Source organism: Fulmarus glacialis, unplaced genomic scaffold (genome assembly GCF_000690835.1).
Source record: "Fulmarus glacialis isolate BGI_N327 unplaced genomic scaffold, ASM69083v1 scaffold24950, whole genome shotgun sequence".
Classification (NCBI taxonomy): Eukaryota; Metazoa; Chordata; class Aves; order Procellariiformes; family Procellariidae; genus Fulmarus; species Fulmarus glacialis.
In genome coordinates this window covers 15,967-34,246 of record NW_009187486.1, presented here as the reverse complement: position 1 = coordinate 34,246, position 18,280 = coordinate 15,967, and the positions used below count along the sequence as shown (strand labels likewise).

Genomic DNA, 18,280 nt, shown 5'->3' with positions numbered 1-18,280 from the left:
GGCGCACCGCATGGTCTTCAAATATCCTTGGCGGTGCCAGCCCCCCGCCGGTCCTCGCGGCCCCCCCGCCATCGCTGTCGCTTTCTGCGGGCCGCAGGGGACACAGCCCCGCTTCCCGCGTCCCGTACCGCCCCGGCGTGACTGGGGGGTCACGGCCGCAGTGTCGGGAGTGGGAGGAGCGCTCGGGAAGAGGTTTCCACGGCAGTAAGGCGCTAGCTTGACCAGTAACAGAAATCTCACTGCTTTTGGCCACGAGGGTAAATGTCTGGACCCGGACAAGTCGAGAGTAACAGCTCGAGTTTTAAAAGCTTCTCCTTTCAGTTGTTCATGATCGATCCTTAATATTAATAATTATGGCTAACTAACTTGGGGATGGGCAAATGGCTTAAGGGGCTATTCATACCCACTGATCTTTGCAAGCATCTACAAAGCTTTACAGCTGCTGGCTAAGGATGATGTGCAACTGCTGGTGAGTATAATCAAAAAACACATCCACTACTAAAATTCAATTTAAAAGCACTGTATTTAAATTCAGGGTATTTTTATCATTGTCCAGGTAAAATACAAAGCCTTGAATCTGGCAATTAGAGACATACGAGCACAGAGACCTCACTGGTGTGTTTCGCATAGGTGCAGAACTCATTCATAGATCTCCAGTCACAGTACTGATGCCTGTGACTGCAGAAGATTATTCTTGGCCTCTATCACTCTCCTTAAGTTTCATACTGATATTGTTTGCCACTACATCATAATTGCTCAGTGGTTCAGTTTTCTGAAGTGTTTAATACTACATATTTGTACTAAATTTAGTAACAACAGCCCCTTTTGACTTCTGTTGGAGATGAATGGCAAAGAATTCTACTTTGAATTTCTGAACACTTTCAGTTGAACTTTAGACGTCCTTTGTTTTGGCAGAAATACTAGTCTTATCAAAGGACCTTACTATTTAAAAAAAAAAAAAAAATCATAAGAAGCTACAGAGAACATTCACTAATTCACACTATTTTCCTGTCAGAACAGTCATTCACCAATTCAGTAGACCTCTCTTTGAACTTGGAATTTAACAGGTTTGTTGCAAGTAAAATTCTCTCTCTGCTTACACAGATATGGGTCCCTAGACTTGTACAGGCAGTGCTGGCAGCTTTTGCTGATGTGAAGCTTTACTCATTAGTGCGACACCTTGAAAATGCAGAAACAGCAAAGTGCGTGGTGAGTCTCAGCCTTTAAAAAAATTTTATGCATGTTAATAAACACTGTTTGTTGCAGTGTAAACAACAGCAAAATGACAGTAAGTCACACCTTGAAGAACTATCACCTTCATTTAAAACTACAGCATTTGTTTTAATGTTTCTCCCTGTGCATCCTATTTTTCATAATTATTTTCAGTACTTCTGCCAGCTGTGTTCCTGGTTTACATGGTATTCCTGTACCAGAACTCTAACAAACACCATGGAAACTGTTCTTACCATTTTTGCTCTTTCCTACTATCCGATAAAAGGTTCCAAGATGGGGAGCAGGTGAGAAACTTTCTACTAACAGTACTGATAATTTTGGGCTTGGGATAACACCAATCTGTTAAATATACTGTTTAAAATGCTAAATTTTATCTTAAAATATAAGGCAACCAAAACCACTTCATTCATGTAGCAAAAGCTCTAAATCATAGAAAGAACAGCAATTGCGGTATTTCCGCTAAAAATTTTTTTGAAGCTGTGATATAGCTGGTATGTAAAATTATTATTCTCCAGTTCCCTTATGCAAAGTATCACTTTATGGGAAATTTTAATGTAAACTTTAAAGGACTGGAATTCGCGGTAACTTGGGAAAAGATAACAAAAGCTTGTTTGTGTTCAGATATAGGTGAATTTGTGGTCACGACTTTCTTCACTAGCTATCTATTTTAAAGCAAGTATGTGCTTCTAGTTAGCAACTCCATTGCTGATAAAGCAATTATATAGTTGGCAGCCTTCCAAGCAAAACAGTATCTGCACTGAGAGAATCAAAGTTCTCTGCAGTACAAAAAACTTTTGGTCAGAGACATGACAGTATTTAAATTGTTGAAATGTCACTGTCTGCAAAAGACTTGACCAAACCTTTTGATAAACTTCTGTTTTTCTTATGTTCCCTCATTCTAGTTGCCAATATTTAGCTTTGATAGCATTTGCAGTTGTTATTCGTCCCACCGCTGTTATCCCATGGATACCTTTGGTCTTCAGCCATTTTTTGCAAGAACAGAGGAAAGGAGACCTTATCCTACACAACTGCATTCCAGTTGGGTAAGTTCTTTCTGAATTTAAACTATGACTCTGAACAGCTGTATCTTAAGATGATTTTACCATCGCAAAGGCAGACAACCCAAAAAAGCTGATTTCATGTAAAAACCAAGGAAAAAAATAGAGTCCTTTTGCAAAAGTTTAAAGAAGGGGCATGCTTCCTTTAAATTAACACATATGCTGCAAAAAAGCAGTAGGAGAGATTTCAAGAGGATGAGACAAGAACAGCATTCCAGCTTAATCTGGGATTGTGCCAAAGATACTGGGTGATGGCAACTGGCCACTGTAAAATGGCCATGAGTATGGATAATCTCAAAAAAGATGAGGAATCAGGGAGTTTTGACAGCTATTTGGAGAAGAGTAGAATAAAAGCAATTCAGGCAATATCAGTGCAACCAACTTTCCATTTTTGCAGATTGGTCACAGTAGGAACCTCTTTAATAATTGACCGTGTGTTTTTTGGTGAGGTAAGTTGTTTTAAACTTGATTTATAAGAAAAAGCTTGGGTTTTAGCATTTTAACATGGATTGATGTTTCAGACTTCTCTAACTTCTGTTATTTCTGTGACTGTGTCTGGCCTATGATGTCTAAATATATCCTAAGCCACATATCCTAAGCCATAAACTTCTCAGTTATTTTAAATGACGGACTGTCACTTAAAATCAGTATGCTCAGCTCCATAAATCAATAGTTATCAACAAACTACAAAACTTACACACTTCTGTGCTTAATTGCTGAATATAGGAAGTCTGTGATGAGTCTTAGTAGAAAAAAAAAAAATCAGTATGAATGAAAATGCTGTATCATTTAAGGCCAGCGATGACTGTGTAATTCAATTTAGCTGTTGGTTTTCACCTTGGATTTGTATTTAATGTTTTTCTCCCCTTCCTCTAAATTTCCCAGTGGGTACTCGTTCAGCTGAACTTCTTGAAATTCAACGTGCTGCAGAATTTGGGAACATTTTACGGATCTCATCCTTGGCATTGGTACTTCACTCAGGGACTACCAGTCATCTTGGGTACCCATCTACCTTTCTTTATTCATGGCTGTGTGCTGGCACCAAAAAGGTATCACATCTTTCTAACGGCAGTGATTTGGACAGTGTTGGTATACAGGTAATTTCTCCTAAGTGTAACTACTATCTTTCACTGGTTCTGTTCTTTTCAAAGCTCATGTCCTCTCTAGAACAAAAAAAGCATAGTATCCAGGTTAAGTGATAGAAAATTTTAACTGTACAAACACTCCAAGAAATGCAGTCAATTATACAACAGTTTCTAGAATTTTATGTAATACTACTTCTTGTATCATTACCAAACGTATTTTTAGAATTGATTAGACCCTTAAAGAATAAAATAAAATGTATGAAATTCAATGGAAAATGAAAAAAACAACACTCAATCACCTAACAGGTGTTTAGCAACACTAGAACTAGTTAGAAAACTGTGTTTACTAGATGCCTGTTAACAAAAATACCATTTCAATTGGTTCTTTAATACATCCCTAGTAAGATGAGATGTTCTTGGCCCTCTAAAACTTACTCCATTCACAAGTCTACACACAGCTCTTAACATTTATCATAGGACTGTATGTCTCAGTTTAAGCTGAGAAGTAGAAGAAAAGGTAAGCTATTTCTAAAGCATCAGAATTAACTGTAGATTAAACAAGAGGGACACTTTCAGACAAGAAAAGATACAGGAAATTAATAAATACTAAGTAATAAGTGGTATTTAGACTACAGGAGTAACAGAATACAGCAAAACAGTAGGGAGGCCACAAATGCCATCTCTGCTTTCAGTTCAACTCAAAACTGGATGTAGCTCTGTTGGTTTTAGGCCTTTTTTATCTCCCTTAGTCTTATAAGAACCTGTTTGGTTCCCGTAACATAAGTCTTGAAAAAAAGCCCCAAAAAAGTCCCCCCAAAAGCCCCAAAAGTTGGCATGGGAAATTGTGTAAAGTTGTATTAGCAGAGGTGAATGACAATTTGTTAGACACAAATGTGTACTTGAATCTTAGCTTCTCATCCACACTTTTTATTACAGAAAGCAAATTGGTGAAGTACTGGCTAAGTTATATCTAGTAGTCATAGAATCAGACCACTTAATTGCTATAGTGGTAGCCAGGTACTTTTATTAGTGCTTGGTTTAAACTGACCCAATAATCTTAATTCGAATTGTACTTACTGTGTTCTTAAAAAGTGACAGTTTGGATTTTTACCCTAAACTGCTTCAATGCCAAAAGCTTTTTAGTACATGCAAGTGCTTTTCTTCCAGTCCTCCATGCTCTAAAACACATTTTGTCAACAGAACTGATGCATTTAACTTTCTTGCTGTAGTATTGTATCTGTTTCATTACAGCACGCTGAGCCATAAAGAATTCAGGTTCATCTATCCAGTACTGCCATTTTGCATGTTTTTTTGTGGTAAGCATTGGTTTCAAATGTCTTGCAACCTTCCCTGTGTATAATTTTTACCTAAAGACAGACTGTTAATAGTTAATGTAGGTATTTGACAAAGGATTCGTAGAACTAGCTTAACCTTTTCTTACAGCTAGGAGAAAAACAAACAAACAAACAACAACAACAAAAAAAAAAAGATGAGGAGCAGCAAGAGACTGAAATACAGATGGAGAATCCTTAGCATGGATAAAAGTACTTCCTGCAAAAAATATGAAAGTTGCCTCAGTGACTCCTAACTTTTTAGCAATGCCACCTTTACAGTGAATTTTGTTCCTTGGCTCCTTTGTAGTATTTTTCCACCCAGTTCTCTCAAATATGCCTGACAAATGCCTTTGAGTATGCAACAAAAAAAATTAAGTATTCAAAAACTAAAATTATCCTTTTCTAGATTCAGATGTTAGAGATGATGCTAGTTTTCTGTCTGCTCTTGACCAACCACCAGCTGGAGGCTACTTTCCACAGAAGTTTTAGACCAGTTAATGCGGTAGCTTTTTCCTTCAGGCATACTAAGGTGAATTTGTTAAAACAGAAATAAGGTCCCTAAACTAATGTGGTTAACTTAAAGAGAATCTGTCCACAGTTTAAACTGGAAAGCATATTGCTTTTGCTAACTAAGATTTTTCTGATACTTTTAACAGAAACTTCTAAAGTATTCTTTTTTTTTTCCTGTTTTGTGGTTTTTGTCTTTTAAACACAGAAAAGAGCCTAATAGGTATTTTATATTTTAGAAAACTAGGTATTAACTACAGCAGTGTACCTATAGGAAAAGTAAAATCATGATGTAAAGTCTACTATGCTGAAAAGTTAAAAAGGAAAGATTAAAACTTCTGGAACATGAAGCTGAATAGCTTTAGTTTAAATACAAGTTCAAAAGAGATGAATCAATGAAAATTGTACTGTTTTGCTAGTCTAAACAAAAGTAAATCTTATTTCAATAATTTTGCTCTCTGCTGACATCAAATATGTAGTATGTCTTGGCTTAGTTCAATAGCAGATTTAAGATGAACCAGTTCTACCTCACATGCAGAAAAATTCCAATCAGACCACTATTTTTTGTTAATATCTCTCAACTTTCATGTCTATAAGGGAATGAGGTCATCTATGCAATTTATCAAGAGCTAATTATCATCTGTTTGGATACTTCAGTAGAGAAAAAAAAAAATGACGGAAGTTATTTCTCATAACTCAGTGATTACAAAGAGGTCTTTAAATTGCTCAAAACATGCTAAATAAAAGCAGAAAAAACCCCACATGAATTTCAAAGTCATTCCTAAGCACACTTAAAAATAAGAGCTTTCATAAAAGCAGTAAAAAAATGCCTATAATAGAATGTTTCCACTCATTTTTAAACCACAGACTAATTAGTGGACTTTGTTTTCATCTGAGATAAAGATCTGCAATTTGTCAGAACAGATCAACTAAAGACTAATTTAACTTACTTTTTACTGACTTCGGAAACAGGCCTATTCCAACTTGTTTCTTGTGATTCAGTAAAGGTGGTCACATAGCTAGGCTGCATAAAATATTTTTATCTCCCGATACTGACAAGCACGTGACTTAATAAGGGTTTCCAGATTGAGTGCAACATGAAGCTGTCTTCTGTGCCAGGTTCATCTACATTGTGGTTGTGAGAAACAGGTTTATATCCTATCGCCCACCAGGAGAAATGTCTCCTCCTATTATTAGCTCCTTCAAGAAAAGTAGGGGGGAAAGGGCAAGGATGAGAGATGGGAAAAGATGGAGGAGTAAGCTTCTCCAAGGATAGTAGCTCAAAAATTAATAGCAATAAGGGAGTGGTGTAGCTTCCAGCACGTTGGAGAAAAAGAATACCACAGCCATACCAAAACACATGTAGTTACCATTTATTCTGGCTCTACTTCGACATGTGTGAATCAGAACACATCAGTAAGCTGCCACATATCATTAATCCAAACTAGTGAATGGACTATTTTTCCCCACAAGACGTGAAAATTAAGCTCTAAAGAGACAAAGCACTGGCTTTGAAATCATAGTTCTGTACTTCAAAAGACAGGTATGGGCTTAACGTTTACACTGTTAAATTGAAGACTTAATAAGAGCAAAGTCTAACCTTTGAATTTCCATTCAAAGAGTAAAGACTGAAAGAACACTGTATTAAAATACCTCAAAGCAAGGTACTGTTACCAACTGAGTAATGATTTTCCAGGAAGTTACGGTACTTTCAAAGATACTATGTGGAACTGTTAGTATATGCTCATCTCTCAAACTTACTGAAATGTTTCTATAGGATATTCTCTGAAACACCTGAAAGCATGGAAGAAATCTGCAGCAAGTTTCCTGCTTTTATCAAACTTACTCCCAGCCCTGTATACAGGCTTGATTCACCAGCGAGGCTCTCTTGATGTCATGAGTCACATACAGCAACTCTGTAATAACTCTTACCAGTCACAAGCTTTTGTCTTCATCATGATGCCATGCCACTCTACTCCATTTTACAGGTATTAAAATAGTTAACAGTGTACTATATTAAAAGCCATACACTTAAGCAGAAATTAAGATTTTTTTTGTTTCCCTAAACTTAATAAATTGAGATGGATAAACATATACAGGAAGAGCTTTGATTTTTCATACAGTTAATACAGAATGAATAGGGGAAATAAGCCAAATGCTTATACCACAGTATAAAACTGAGCATCTAAGCTTTACTCAGTTTTTGTAAAATAGCTTTGTATGAGGATATGCAGTAAGTCTTATGGCTTCTGAAAGTAAGTCATACTGCTTCGTTATGGTTACTTTTGTAGCAAAACTGAAGACTTATTGTTACAGTCAAACTGTATTAATTTTACCTTTACTTCTGCTGCTAGAGAGTAAAGAAATGTAATTACAACATAAAATGACTGAGGTCACTATTCCAAAAAGTTTGCAATAGTTCCTGGCAAGTAAACAAAACGTTAAAGCAGATAAAAACAGTGAAGCTGATACGGAAAAGTACCTTTTTAAGAAACTGATGTTACGCAGATGGTATTTTTATTAAGATAAATCTGCTTTCTGTGAACTGCCAATAACATAGTCACAGCAGTTTGGAGCTGAATCCACTTGTTCTACTTTTGCTATCATATGAAGTACAGAAGGGAGGAAAATATGACTCGGGGGGAAAAAACGAATTACTCAATTTTGGTTTTGACTGAGGTATCTTTAAGTGATGAGTCTTTTCAAATCTTAGATATTGGTCAGTTTATCCTGAAGTGTTTGTTTTGTTTTTCTCCCTAGTCATGTTCACTGTCCTCTAAAAATGAGATTCCTTCAGTGTCCTCCAGACCTAACCGGAAATGAGAGCTATATTGATGAAGCAGATGTATTTTACTCTAATCCACTTGGCTGGCTTAATAAGGAGTTTTACAATGATACATTATTACCCAGTCACTTGATCTTCTTCAGTGTGCTAGAACAGGTATGATAACTGCAAGATGAAACAAACTAGTTTTGAGGTCAAGTTAAAAAATAAATTAGGGGACAGTTGTAGTTAAGATTTTTGAAAATTGTTGTCCACAACTTTTTAAAACACAGCTTAAATTAAAATTGAACCCTCTAGTTCCGTAATATAGTTTAGATACCATTCCAGTGATACATACTTAACGTTCATGTATGCCCCCTCCTCTGCGTGAATTCTACATGCCATAAAGTAATGTTTTACAGAATTCTCCTCAAGCCATATTAAAACAAATGTGCGGTCTGTTCCCAGAGCCGAACACTTTTAAGTAAGCAATAATGACAAGCAAAAATGCCTGCAGTCAGAGTACCTTTTTCCCCTCAATTCTTTTGTGAAGTCCGCGTACTCAAACAACAGTGTTTGGTGAATATCCACTCCAGACAGGATCAGACAGGATAGGTACCTCTTTTTCTAGCAGTCTTTCCTAAAATAAAGGATAAAACTTCCAGGGGACAGTTGAATTGATAGTTTTCAGAAGACTTTGGAACACTGTTCTGATGCTCCCAACTACACTTTCTGACTGTGGAAAATAATGTATGTTCATTTACAGGAAATATCATCATTTCTAGCTTTAAGGGGCTATGAGAAAACGGCCACTGTCTTTCACACTCATGTACTTCAAGGACAAGTTGGAAGCCACATCTACGTCTACAGGAAAAAAACTGAAATGAACCATACCTGAAAATCAGTTTCTAGACTTCAGACCTAATGAGATCAGTTTTGCATAGCAGTACTATGCTTAAAAGATCTTGTACTGCAGAAAGGAGAGAGTAGTGAGTCTGAAACCGGGTAAGTCAAATGGGGAAGTCTGATTAGGCAGCCATTGGCCATCTAGAAACACCTAAACCTCTTCCTGAAGGCAACTTCAGTAGCAGAATGGCAGGGTGGGGGTGTTGACCTACCTTACAATACCAGAAAACAACAGGAAGACCAAAAAGTTACCATATGACTACTTAAACAATAAGAAATTAGACAAGGCTGGGCCATTTTTATAGAACTGTACAGCTATGCTAGGTTTGTTTTATAAATAAAGACTTTTACCCACAATGTCTCTTTATTTTTCTTCTACAATATGCAGATATGCAAGACATTTCAAGTGCTTAAATCAGCAAGCTGATTAGAATGCAGCATAGCAAATTCTTCACAATTCAACAGGCTCTTGAACCCCCCCTCAAAGACAAGAAGCAAGTGTAAGATTACAAAACACCAACAAATACATTACCATAATGTAGACCTATTTTTTGAAGGATGAGATGAAGTTAGTGTATCAAACATTGGAGTTAATCATTGGTACATTATGCATGACACAAGCTTGAACTACACTAATGGAATGCAATTAAGCATATTTTTCATACACAAGTCATTGCATGCCTAGTTTCTGCAACAATACTGCTGGCACCCAAACTACCATCATTTCCAAAGAACAGTTAAAGCAACAGTACAGAATATGCAAATTAGAAAGCTTGACTTCTGCCTTTTAACAAAGATGTGTAAAAATCAAATTATTTAGAGAAAAACCTTGGATCTTGCTGCTTTGTTGAAAAACAATTAGTTTCCGGAGAGGATGTGAATTATTAATTCTAATCTTATTTTTACCATAAATTATTCAATATTTTGGATCAAAGGGTAATTGCCCCAATTCTATTTCAAGATTTGCCATGTGTCTTCCATTAGTGCGACCATGTTTATGCCATTTACCTTCTCTTTTATTACGGTGATGGTACTTCTGAGCTTGTTTTTCATGTCTGGAATTTTCAGTTTGTGTAAAAGAAGGCCTTTTAGGTCGACTGCAAGGAGTAAACAAAAGCTGTTATTACTACTCTTATGAAGGCATCTCTCAAAACATTTTGAAACACAATTACATTGTCAAGAACAGCTTTTAACATGCTGAGGTTGACTGAAAAGAAAAAATTAGTATTAAGTAGTCCTTTCTCATGTAAGCAAAATGGGGGTGGGATTTATTTGTTTAAATCATTGATATCAATAAGTTGGTATAGTTGAAATAAATCCTTTTTAAAAATAAAAATGCTCTGCAGCTGGTTGCCCTAAGTTCTTTTTAGAACAAAGCCAGGTAAACAGCTGTTTGATTATCCCTACTGTGATGCTTCAGTGAGGTCTCAACTTATTTTTCAGTTATTCTATCACATTCTGCTCTATAAAAATAGTGAAAACAGCCCCTTAGGAAAGCATGCTTTGTGTAAACATAGGCACTTCAGAAGTTTTCATGTACAGTAAGTACATTTATACAGAGAGGGGGCACTGACAAAACAGTTGCTCACCTGTTGCAGTTTTTGATGCAAACAGTCCCATTATACTACATGCTGTATATGACTAGCATCTCTAGCCTTCTGCTAAGCTGAGTTAAGGCTATTTTCATCCTCAGTATCATACAAACGTCTGTATAATACTATCAGTAAATGAATTTGAAATTCTGTTTTTCTGCAAACTGAATTAAAGTACTCAAAAATTAAGTATTTTAATTAAAACTTAAATTTCATTTTAATAATAAATTAGTAAGAAGTACTTGGACTATGAACAAAAACATAAAACTTATGTCATGTGTTTGCCAAAACTACCCATTAAAAAGGCTACTTGGTAGCTGATAATAGGAGTATCATCCTCATGGTTCAACTTTTACCAAGAGAAAGTACTACCTCACATAATATTTAGTAACCCCAAAGTAGTTAAGTATTCAGACTTCCTGCTGCAATAAAACACCTGAAATAATAAACAATACAAGTCCAAAAGAGAAACCTGACTGAAGAAATGTACCTTGATCTAAATACTGAATATGCTTTGCACTGAGTACAAGCACAGGGAAAAGTTCTGTTATGTCTACAAGGACAACTTCTTGTGTATTATAAATTAGTTAATATATCACATTTTTTCTTACCTGAGCAGAATAAATATTAGTACAAGAGACTATATAGCCAATTTTGTAATAGCAATGATATTAAAAGCCACATAAAATATACACGAGTGTTCCAGGAAGAGCAAGTTCCACACAATATATTAAGGCTGTTTGCTTAATTTTCTTTCACCAAGGTCTATGCAGTAGAAACAGTCCACCGTATCTAGCTCCATTGGGCCAGCCAGGCAGCATACCACAACTGCTCTGTAGAAGCCCTGAGAATACCATTAGATACACGAAAGTAAGGTAGGAAACAATTCATGCCAAGGACCTTTGTAAACAAGTCTGAACAAAATGTAGTCAGGGTCTGAACTAAAGCCTGCCGTCTGAGTAGCTCTGCTCTGGGCATACAGACTAACTCGGTATTATACTAAGCTACAAGAGAGTAGTGAAATTCCTGAAAAGCCAGCAGGGAATATTACCTGCCAGAATAGGACTTCGAGACTCTCAAATATACCCAAAACCCTTCTAATTCAGGGAAGGACAACAAGGAAGTCCTAGTTAATGCTTCTTCTGAACTAGTTATTCACTCCATCAGAAAGGCAATCATAGCTGTTCAGTCTAAAGTAATCCTACTTGCAGTTACACAGTTTTCTAAAGAACTCAGTAGAAATACTAGATTGCGCTATGTACAGTGGATCTGTAACAAACTAACATCGCACACACACAAAATTTATATATAAGGTACTACAGATCCACTTTATGTTACACAATCTAGTATTTCCATTGAGTCCTTAAGGAAGTCTTCTAGCGTGGATATATGTACATACACATATACATACAGGCTAGAAGACCACCTATTAGAACAAGGACACTAGTTGTCTTTACACAGACTACTTCATTGTGTTAACAAGTTCAGGAAACATGGAAACAAACCTGGGTCCATATTGGGGTAAATTATCATAATGAAAGTAGTATCTGTAGATGTATTTGTCGAAATCCTCAAAAACCTTTTCATTATTATCTTGGTATTCCTTCATATCTTCCAGGTAATCCTTGACATCATTAACAAAATCAGTGAACAGCATCTGGTCATGTATAAATATCCCATTATGAAAAAACTTATTGATGAAATTTTCTAGTTCTCTCCAGTGGTGAAAGTTATGTACAACTTGTTGCAAATACTTTTTCATTAGCCGATTAAATTCATCCACCCTGATAGGATCCGATACTCTGTTAAAGAGACTAATGAATTCTTGATGAGCACATTCAAAAATACCAGAGCAGCCCTTTAGGGCAAACTGATGTTTTCTATTACACAAAGGATCATTGAGGCATTTCTGTGAATCTGTATCTTTTTCAAATGTTGTAAACTGATGTTTTCTTCCATCTTTGAATTCTTTTGGCATGTTAGGTCCCCTGTAATGCATGTGCTTCAGATTCTCGTAAGAGTTATGTTCTCGGTAAAAAGTTCGAGCTTTCTTGTTTGCCTCGTGTCTTTTATCATTTGACTTCTTTTCATCAAAGATGTTTTTTGTGGTATCTTTGAAGTGTCTGAATGTAGACTTCACAGAATCAGAGAATTTCTTCAGGTTTTCTTTCACTGCTTCTTTAGCCTGCTTAATCTTTTCTTTATGGTGTCTTACAAACTCTTTCGTGGAATTTTTCATAGCATCAAAAGTTTCTTTAACTGAACCAAAAAATGATTCCTTTGATTTCTTTTTAGTCTTACTTTGCCCTTTAGCACCTTTCTTTTGTCCCTTTTCATTCATTTCTTGTTTTTCAGTTTGGTCTTTTGCTTCAACATACAGCTTCTCCCATAAGTCAGAGCGCTGTTGCTCAAAGTTTAGCTTTTTTTCTAGTTCTACTAGTCTTCCTCGCAGAGTTTCTATTTCTTGATTTTCTCTTAATGTATCATCATCAGCACTGTCAGGTGTTTGACGAGAACTTAACTGTTCCAGTTCTTTTTTTAGAGCTTCTGTAACATGACGTTCTTTGTCCAGTTCTCTTCTTAACATCTGTGCCTCTGCAAAGAGTGTTTCCTTTTGCCTAAGAAAGTTGTAGTTTCTTTGCTTTTCCTCTTCCAAATATTCCCTTAGTTTCTGATTTTCCATTACAATAGACTCAGTGCTAGTACCTTTATCTTCTAAGTTTCTAATTTGTTGTCTTAGCTTCCTTAATTCTTCCTGAAGTGAGGCTAAAGCTTTTTCTTCCTTCTCTAGAGATTCTCTTAAGTGCTCATTTTCTGCAGCAAGACTTTTTTTTTGAGATTCAAAGGATTTCTTCTCCACCTCAGTAGAGGTCAAACATGTGGCAAGATCTCCCTTGAGTGACTAATACAGACAAAAAGAAAGCAAGCAAAAATACTACAATTAGAATCGTTACAATTTCAACTAAAAAGATGAAAGACCAAGGTAGCCCAGACAGAGTTTACTTATCATTTTGGATGCAGTGACACGTTACAGCAAGATGCAAAAATAGAGCTAGTTTGTTTATCTCAGATACACACACAAACACTTTCTTGGCAACAAAGACCATGTGAGAGGCTCCCCCTTCCAACCAGAAATCATCACCCTTCACTTGTATTGGTTTAACTAGCTGAAGTATAGCAAACTGGGTACATTAATTGATCCATCTTAAAAAGGAAATGAAAATGTACATGTTTGCTGTTGATTTATGTTCAGCAAACTGGATTTACAGATTACAAACCCAAATACATTAGCAGAAGCAAGGGCATTCAACGGTTGGGGCAGAAATTCAGGAACTGATCTTGAACCAAATTTGCTGCTGAAAATACATGTTCATGTAACTCTATCCTAATACAAAAGGATCTCCCGAGTCTCTTGGCATCCTTGACATCCTTGACAAACTCTAGAACTAAACATACTGAATTATGTATAAATGCTGCTATCAGCAACGTAAAAGAAAACTTTAAAAAAAAAAAAAAGACACACACAAAGCACTCCCTTATCTTCTCTCTGAATGATCTAACAGTAAAAAACTAAAAGTACAGGTTAAGTATTTAAAAAAAATTAATAACCACTGACAATTTAGAAAGCAAATGCACAAAACCTGTAGGTTCAACCTGTAATAGGTTTTTACCAGCATGTTCTACTTCAGCTGTCTTCATTAATGACAACCTGGCATTATGTCATAGGGAAATTTTTTTGTCCAGATAACTCCTAGACTACATACATAAAAAACAGTATGTTTAAACACATTCCAGTAACAATTTCATCAAAATACAAAATCTTCGTCAAGAATTCAGGGAAGAGAAAAATGACAATCTCAGAAAACTTACAAAAGAAAAAAGAATGTAATGGATTTGTGTGATAAATTAATTTCCCTTTGTGTAAATTACACATATAATGACAATAATCCAATGACTTCCAGCTAAACTCACACCTACCCCCACTTTATGATGCACTTTATCTCCTTGCTCTTGTTGGCACTGGTAAAGGTCATCTTTCATATCCTTTAATTCACGTGTCTTTGTCACCAGCTGCTGACGTTTCTGGATCTGTATTGTACCTATAAAGATAAAAACCTTCTTTTGATAGTCTGACTTACATTAAGTAGTTAGAGGAACAGATGAACCTAAACATCATCTTCATTTTCTCTGCAAATTCAAAAACACTCTTACCTTGCAATTTCTGCCCAGTACTTACTAGTAACTGTTCAGCTGTAGCAAAATAAAGATTATAAAACCAGACTGTTATATACTGATTCTGTTTCTTCCAATGAGAAACAATTTCTCAAACAGTCTCAAAAATTGGCTGTATTTTATTTGATGATAACAAATGAAGGAATTTTGGAACACTACATAAAAATAAGTTAGATATACAAAACAACAGAAGTTATGCAGGAAAGGATACATGTGATTTTTTTGTCTTTTTTTAGTAACGTGCAAGCCAATCAGGATAAAAGGGAGACCATTAGTCCATGCATTTTTCATTTCAGAACTACAACTTTTACTGTTAAATAAAGTTACATGAATAAGAGGATCTTAACACAGTACTTAAACTTTCATGCAGAAACACAATTATGACACACTGCTCACAAAGCAGCAAGTATTTGCAGGCCCTATCTTGTCATTCTTATCCATGAGTGAAGGCTGAAGAGTAAGCAAATATCCTATCTTTCAATTGTCAGATAAAGGCTGAGACACACTATTTTTCTGAAAAAATATCTTCATTGAACTAGCCACCATTTTTTTCCATCAAGTAAAACTTCTTTACTGGTACTTCCCTACCTATACACGTGTTCTGTAAATCCTAACACCGATGCAGTTTTTATTTCTTTGCTTTTACGATTCTCTTGAATTGACTCTACAGCAGATGGCAACAGCAAGTTTTAGGTATTTCTTTCAAAACCAATGCAGCATATGTAGAGTTCTGTTTCTGTATTTAAAGGGGGGGGTGTATTACTAAACAGAAGAAATTCTGTAAATACTATTATACTGAGGAATTTTTTGTGCTCTCTTAATTTCTACTTGAAGTATTGTCAAGTATGAACCTAAAAAACAGACAATGCTCTATTAAACCAAGTTGAACCTCAATAGTTCAAAATTCAGCTAAGGGAAAGCAACGTTTTTACAGCAATGATTTTAAGTTTGCAGAGTCCTAATAAACACATATTGGAAGCATAGATCCTTGCATAAGTGAATTTAAGTATACTGACAGTAAATTTGTTTTTCATATTTATGTTTTATAGATACTTTTGAAGAAGTCCATTGAGCCTAAGAATCTGAAGACTGCCTCTGAAAAATCATCATTTAGTGTAAAGGGTTCATGTTAAGAGGAACCTGAATTACAGAAAAACACTTAAACTCTGTTTTTCTCCTTATCAGGAATCATAATTTAGATACAGTAAGTAAAAATTACATTTAGCAACACAGGTAGCAAAGACACTAAAAATGCACGTAATAAGGTACCATTCCTCAGTAATTGGTTTGTGTTTCCAGCTGGTACTTTAAGTCACAGTATCCTTCAGACTCTTTAAGTAATCTATCCAAATCCCTAGCATTACAGCAATATTCCCTTTTGCAGATTCTGGTTAAAGAAAAACGTTAAGTATCTGAATGTCCATAAGGAGACACTCTTCTGGCAAGGGCTTCCTAACTTTAGCTTTTCCAGTTACCTATCTTCCTGGAAAGCCTGCCCTCTTTCAGATCTCTTTCCTAGAACATCATAAAGCCAACTAACTCAGTTTAATACTGATTAGGATACAGTTATTGATTAAAACCTAATCCTAGTTGCTTTCTATGTCTTCAAAAGTCTTAAAGGGGTCCTGAAGCTCTAGCTAAAGGGAAAACACTATCCTGATACTGACACCCCTCCCCCACCCCCCAAAAAAAAAAAAAAAGTAATTTCGTAAAAAGTAATCCTTTCCAATACAATTAGCCTAGCATTAAAAGACTGCTGTGGAAGTCCATTCATTCCAAGCTGAATCACAACAATGCAAAGTAGTCCTCTACGGAGATGGATTTCTCTTTGCAAGGTTGTGTTTAAAAAAAAAAACAAAAAAACAAACAAACAAAAACCAGGAAGATGGAAAGCAGGGTTTGATTTCCTTTCTAGTGGTAGAAAGATTAGTTCTCACATAACCATGAAGAACTTTCACTTGAAGAAGGAAAAACTGAAGCCACACAGAGTTGCCTTCTTTCTGCTGGGAATGCCGTCAGCAGTCATCAGTGATGACAATTTTTATTTAGAAGTACAGAGTCAATGAATGAACAAGTCAAAGTGAATCCCTTAATAAAGATATGACCCTGAGTACATTTCCAAAATCTACTTCTCATCCATAGATCTCAAAGTTCTTTAAAAGGATAGTATTTATCACTAACCCCAATTTAAACACAGTAAAATGATAAACAGAAATGAAATCTCAAGTTACCACCACAAAGCACTGTCATAGATTGGTCCAGCCATAGTACTCCTCTCTGCTTCTAGCATGCCAATGTACATCAATCAGTTTTTACATCAGCTACTACTAGCTGCAGCTGCTAAATAAAAAGTATTTTACAGGACTGGATTAGTCATTCCTGTAATCCCACATACACTAGTAATTCCTAAGACTTGATTTTTTTTTTTTTTAATGTAAGTATGCATACATATGTGGATGTGTGTGTACACATACACACACACAATTTAAAAAGGAAATCTGAATGCAAGCACAGCATCCACAATACATCACTCATGACTCTTACCTTCAGGTTTACCTAAGAACAAAAAAAAAAAAAAAAAAAAAAAAAATCAGGGTCGAGTGAAAATTAGTATAAATCTCAAAATAAATGTCAAAATTTAGACCCCTAAGAATTAGTCAAAATCAAATCCAATTAGAATCATATTCCCAGTCTCAAATTGAATCACAAGTCTTCTTATGAAGGCACATCTTCATATAAAACTAAAACTACTCAGGAAAAATTATTATTAAAAATAAATGCCCTCTATCATTTTTATCATAACACATTTATCTTAGAAGATCAGGATTGCCCTACGTAGATTTAGATCTGTAATGAGTTCTGCTGTTTTGTTAAATGTAGTAACAATCTGTGTAGTGCTTAACTTTAGGCAATGCACTGAACACAGAAAAATTGCTGCTATCCTAGATTCCCTAAACCACTCTGAAATTGCAAGGACAACCACAGCATATTTTTCACCACTGGAGAGAGAAAAATATTGATACTATGAACTCCTGTATAAAACATGCCTTGCTCTTACATTTACCAGATGAGTACATATGGGGCAAAAGCCTGAAATAACTCTGTGAATGCTGTTAAGAATGATGAACACTACCACAAATTTATTTCAAAAGAAAAGAAGTGAAAAATTAAAGTTACACACTGCATTATGAGAACAACAAGAAATTTCTATCTGGAAGGGCAACCAAAAATTGATTTCTTTTTATTTACTTTAATTTTAAAGTAGTGTATATTAAATACAATTGCATCGTTGAAGGGCCTCCCTATATTATCCATACATTAGCAGTTGCTTTTTCTCACTTTTAGGTTTAGATTGTTAGCAGAGAACGGGGCGGGGGAGGGGGGGGAATCAGTCTCACAATAAAATGGTATTTGTTATGGAAGACATTGATTCTGTATATTTCGTTCTCTATAAACTCACCATAGAAGTGTCCAAAGCCCATGCTGATTGCAATCACCAAAGCTAGTATGATGCATCTGTTAAGGCCACTACTGAACTGGCGTTTGTGCTGCTCTTCTCTGGGACGTT

General features: G+C 35.7%; 2 protein-coding genes across 2 annotated transcripts in view; one reads left to right on the top strand and one right to left on the bottom strand.

Moving 5' to 3' along the window:
* Positions 1 to 4: 4 nt before the first annotated feature.
* PIGB (phosphatidylinositol glycan anchor biosynthesis, class B) lies at positions 5 to 9,011 on the top strand (the record flags this gene model as incomplete). Its single annotated transcript, XM_009575292.1, is given in 11 exon segments — positions 5 to 18; positions 349 to 469; positions 1,105 to 1,209; positions 1,387 to 1,517; positions 2,136 to 2,276; positions 2,689 to 2,740; positions 3,177 to 3,388; positions 4,628 to 4,692; positions 6,995 to 7,205; positions 7,978 to 8,158; positions 8,748 to 9,011. Coding segments are annotated over 11 exon segments (1,365 nt in total), but the record flags the coding sequence as incomplete, so codon positions are not given.
* Positions 9,012 to 9,191: 180 nt separating this feature from the next.
* LOC104074962 (cell cycle progression protein 1-like) overlaps positions 9,192 to 18,280 on the bottom strand; it is a 22,629-nt gene continuing 13,540 nt past the window's right edge. Inside the window, 6 exon segments of the mRNA XM_009575281.1 lie at positions 9,192 to 9,984; positions 11,985 to 13,381; positions 14,458 to 14,579; positions 17,257 to 17,268; positions 18,173 to 18,277; position 18,280. The exon segment at position 18,280 is cut by the window's right edge and continues 140 nt beyond it. Coding sequence (XP_009573576.1) covers positions 9,804 to 9,984; positions 11,985 to 13,381; positions 14,458 to 14,579; positions 17,257 to 17,268; positions 18,173 to 18,277; position 18,280 — 1,818 coding nt within the window. The 3' untranslated portion in view covers positions 9,192 to 9,803.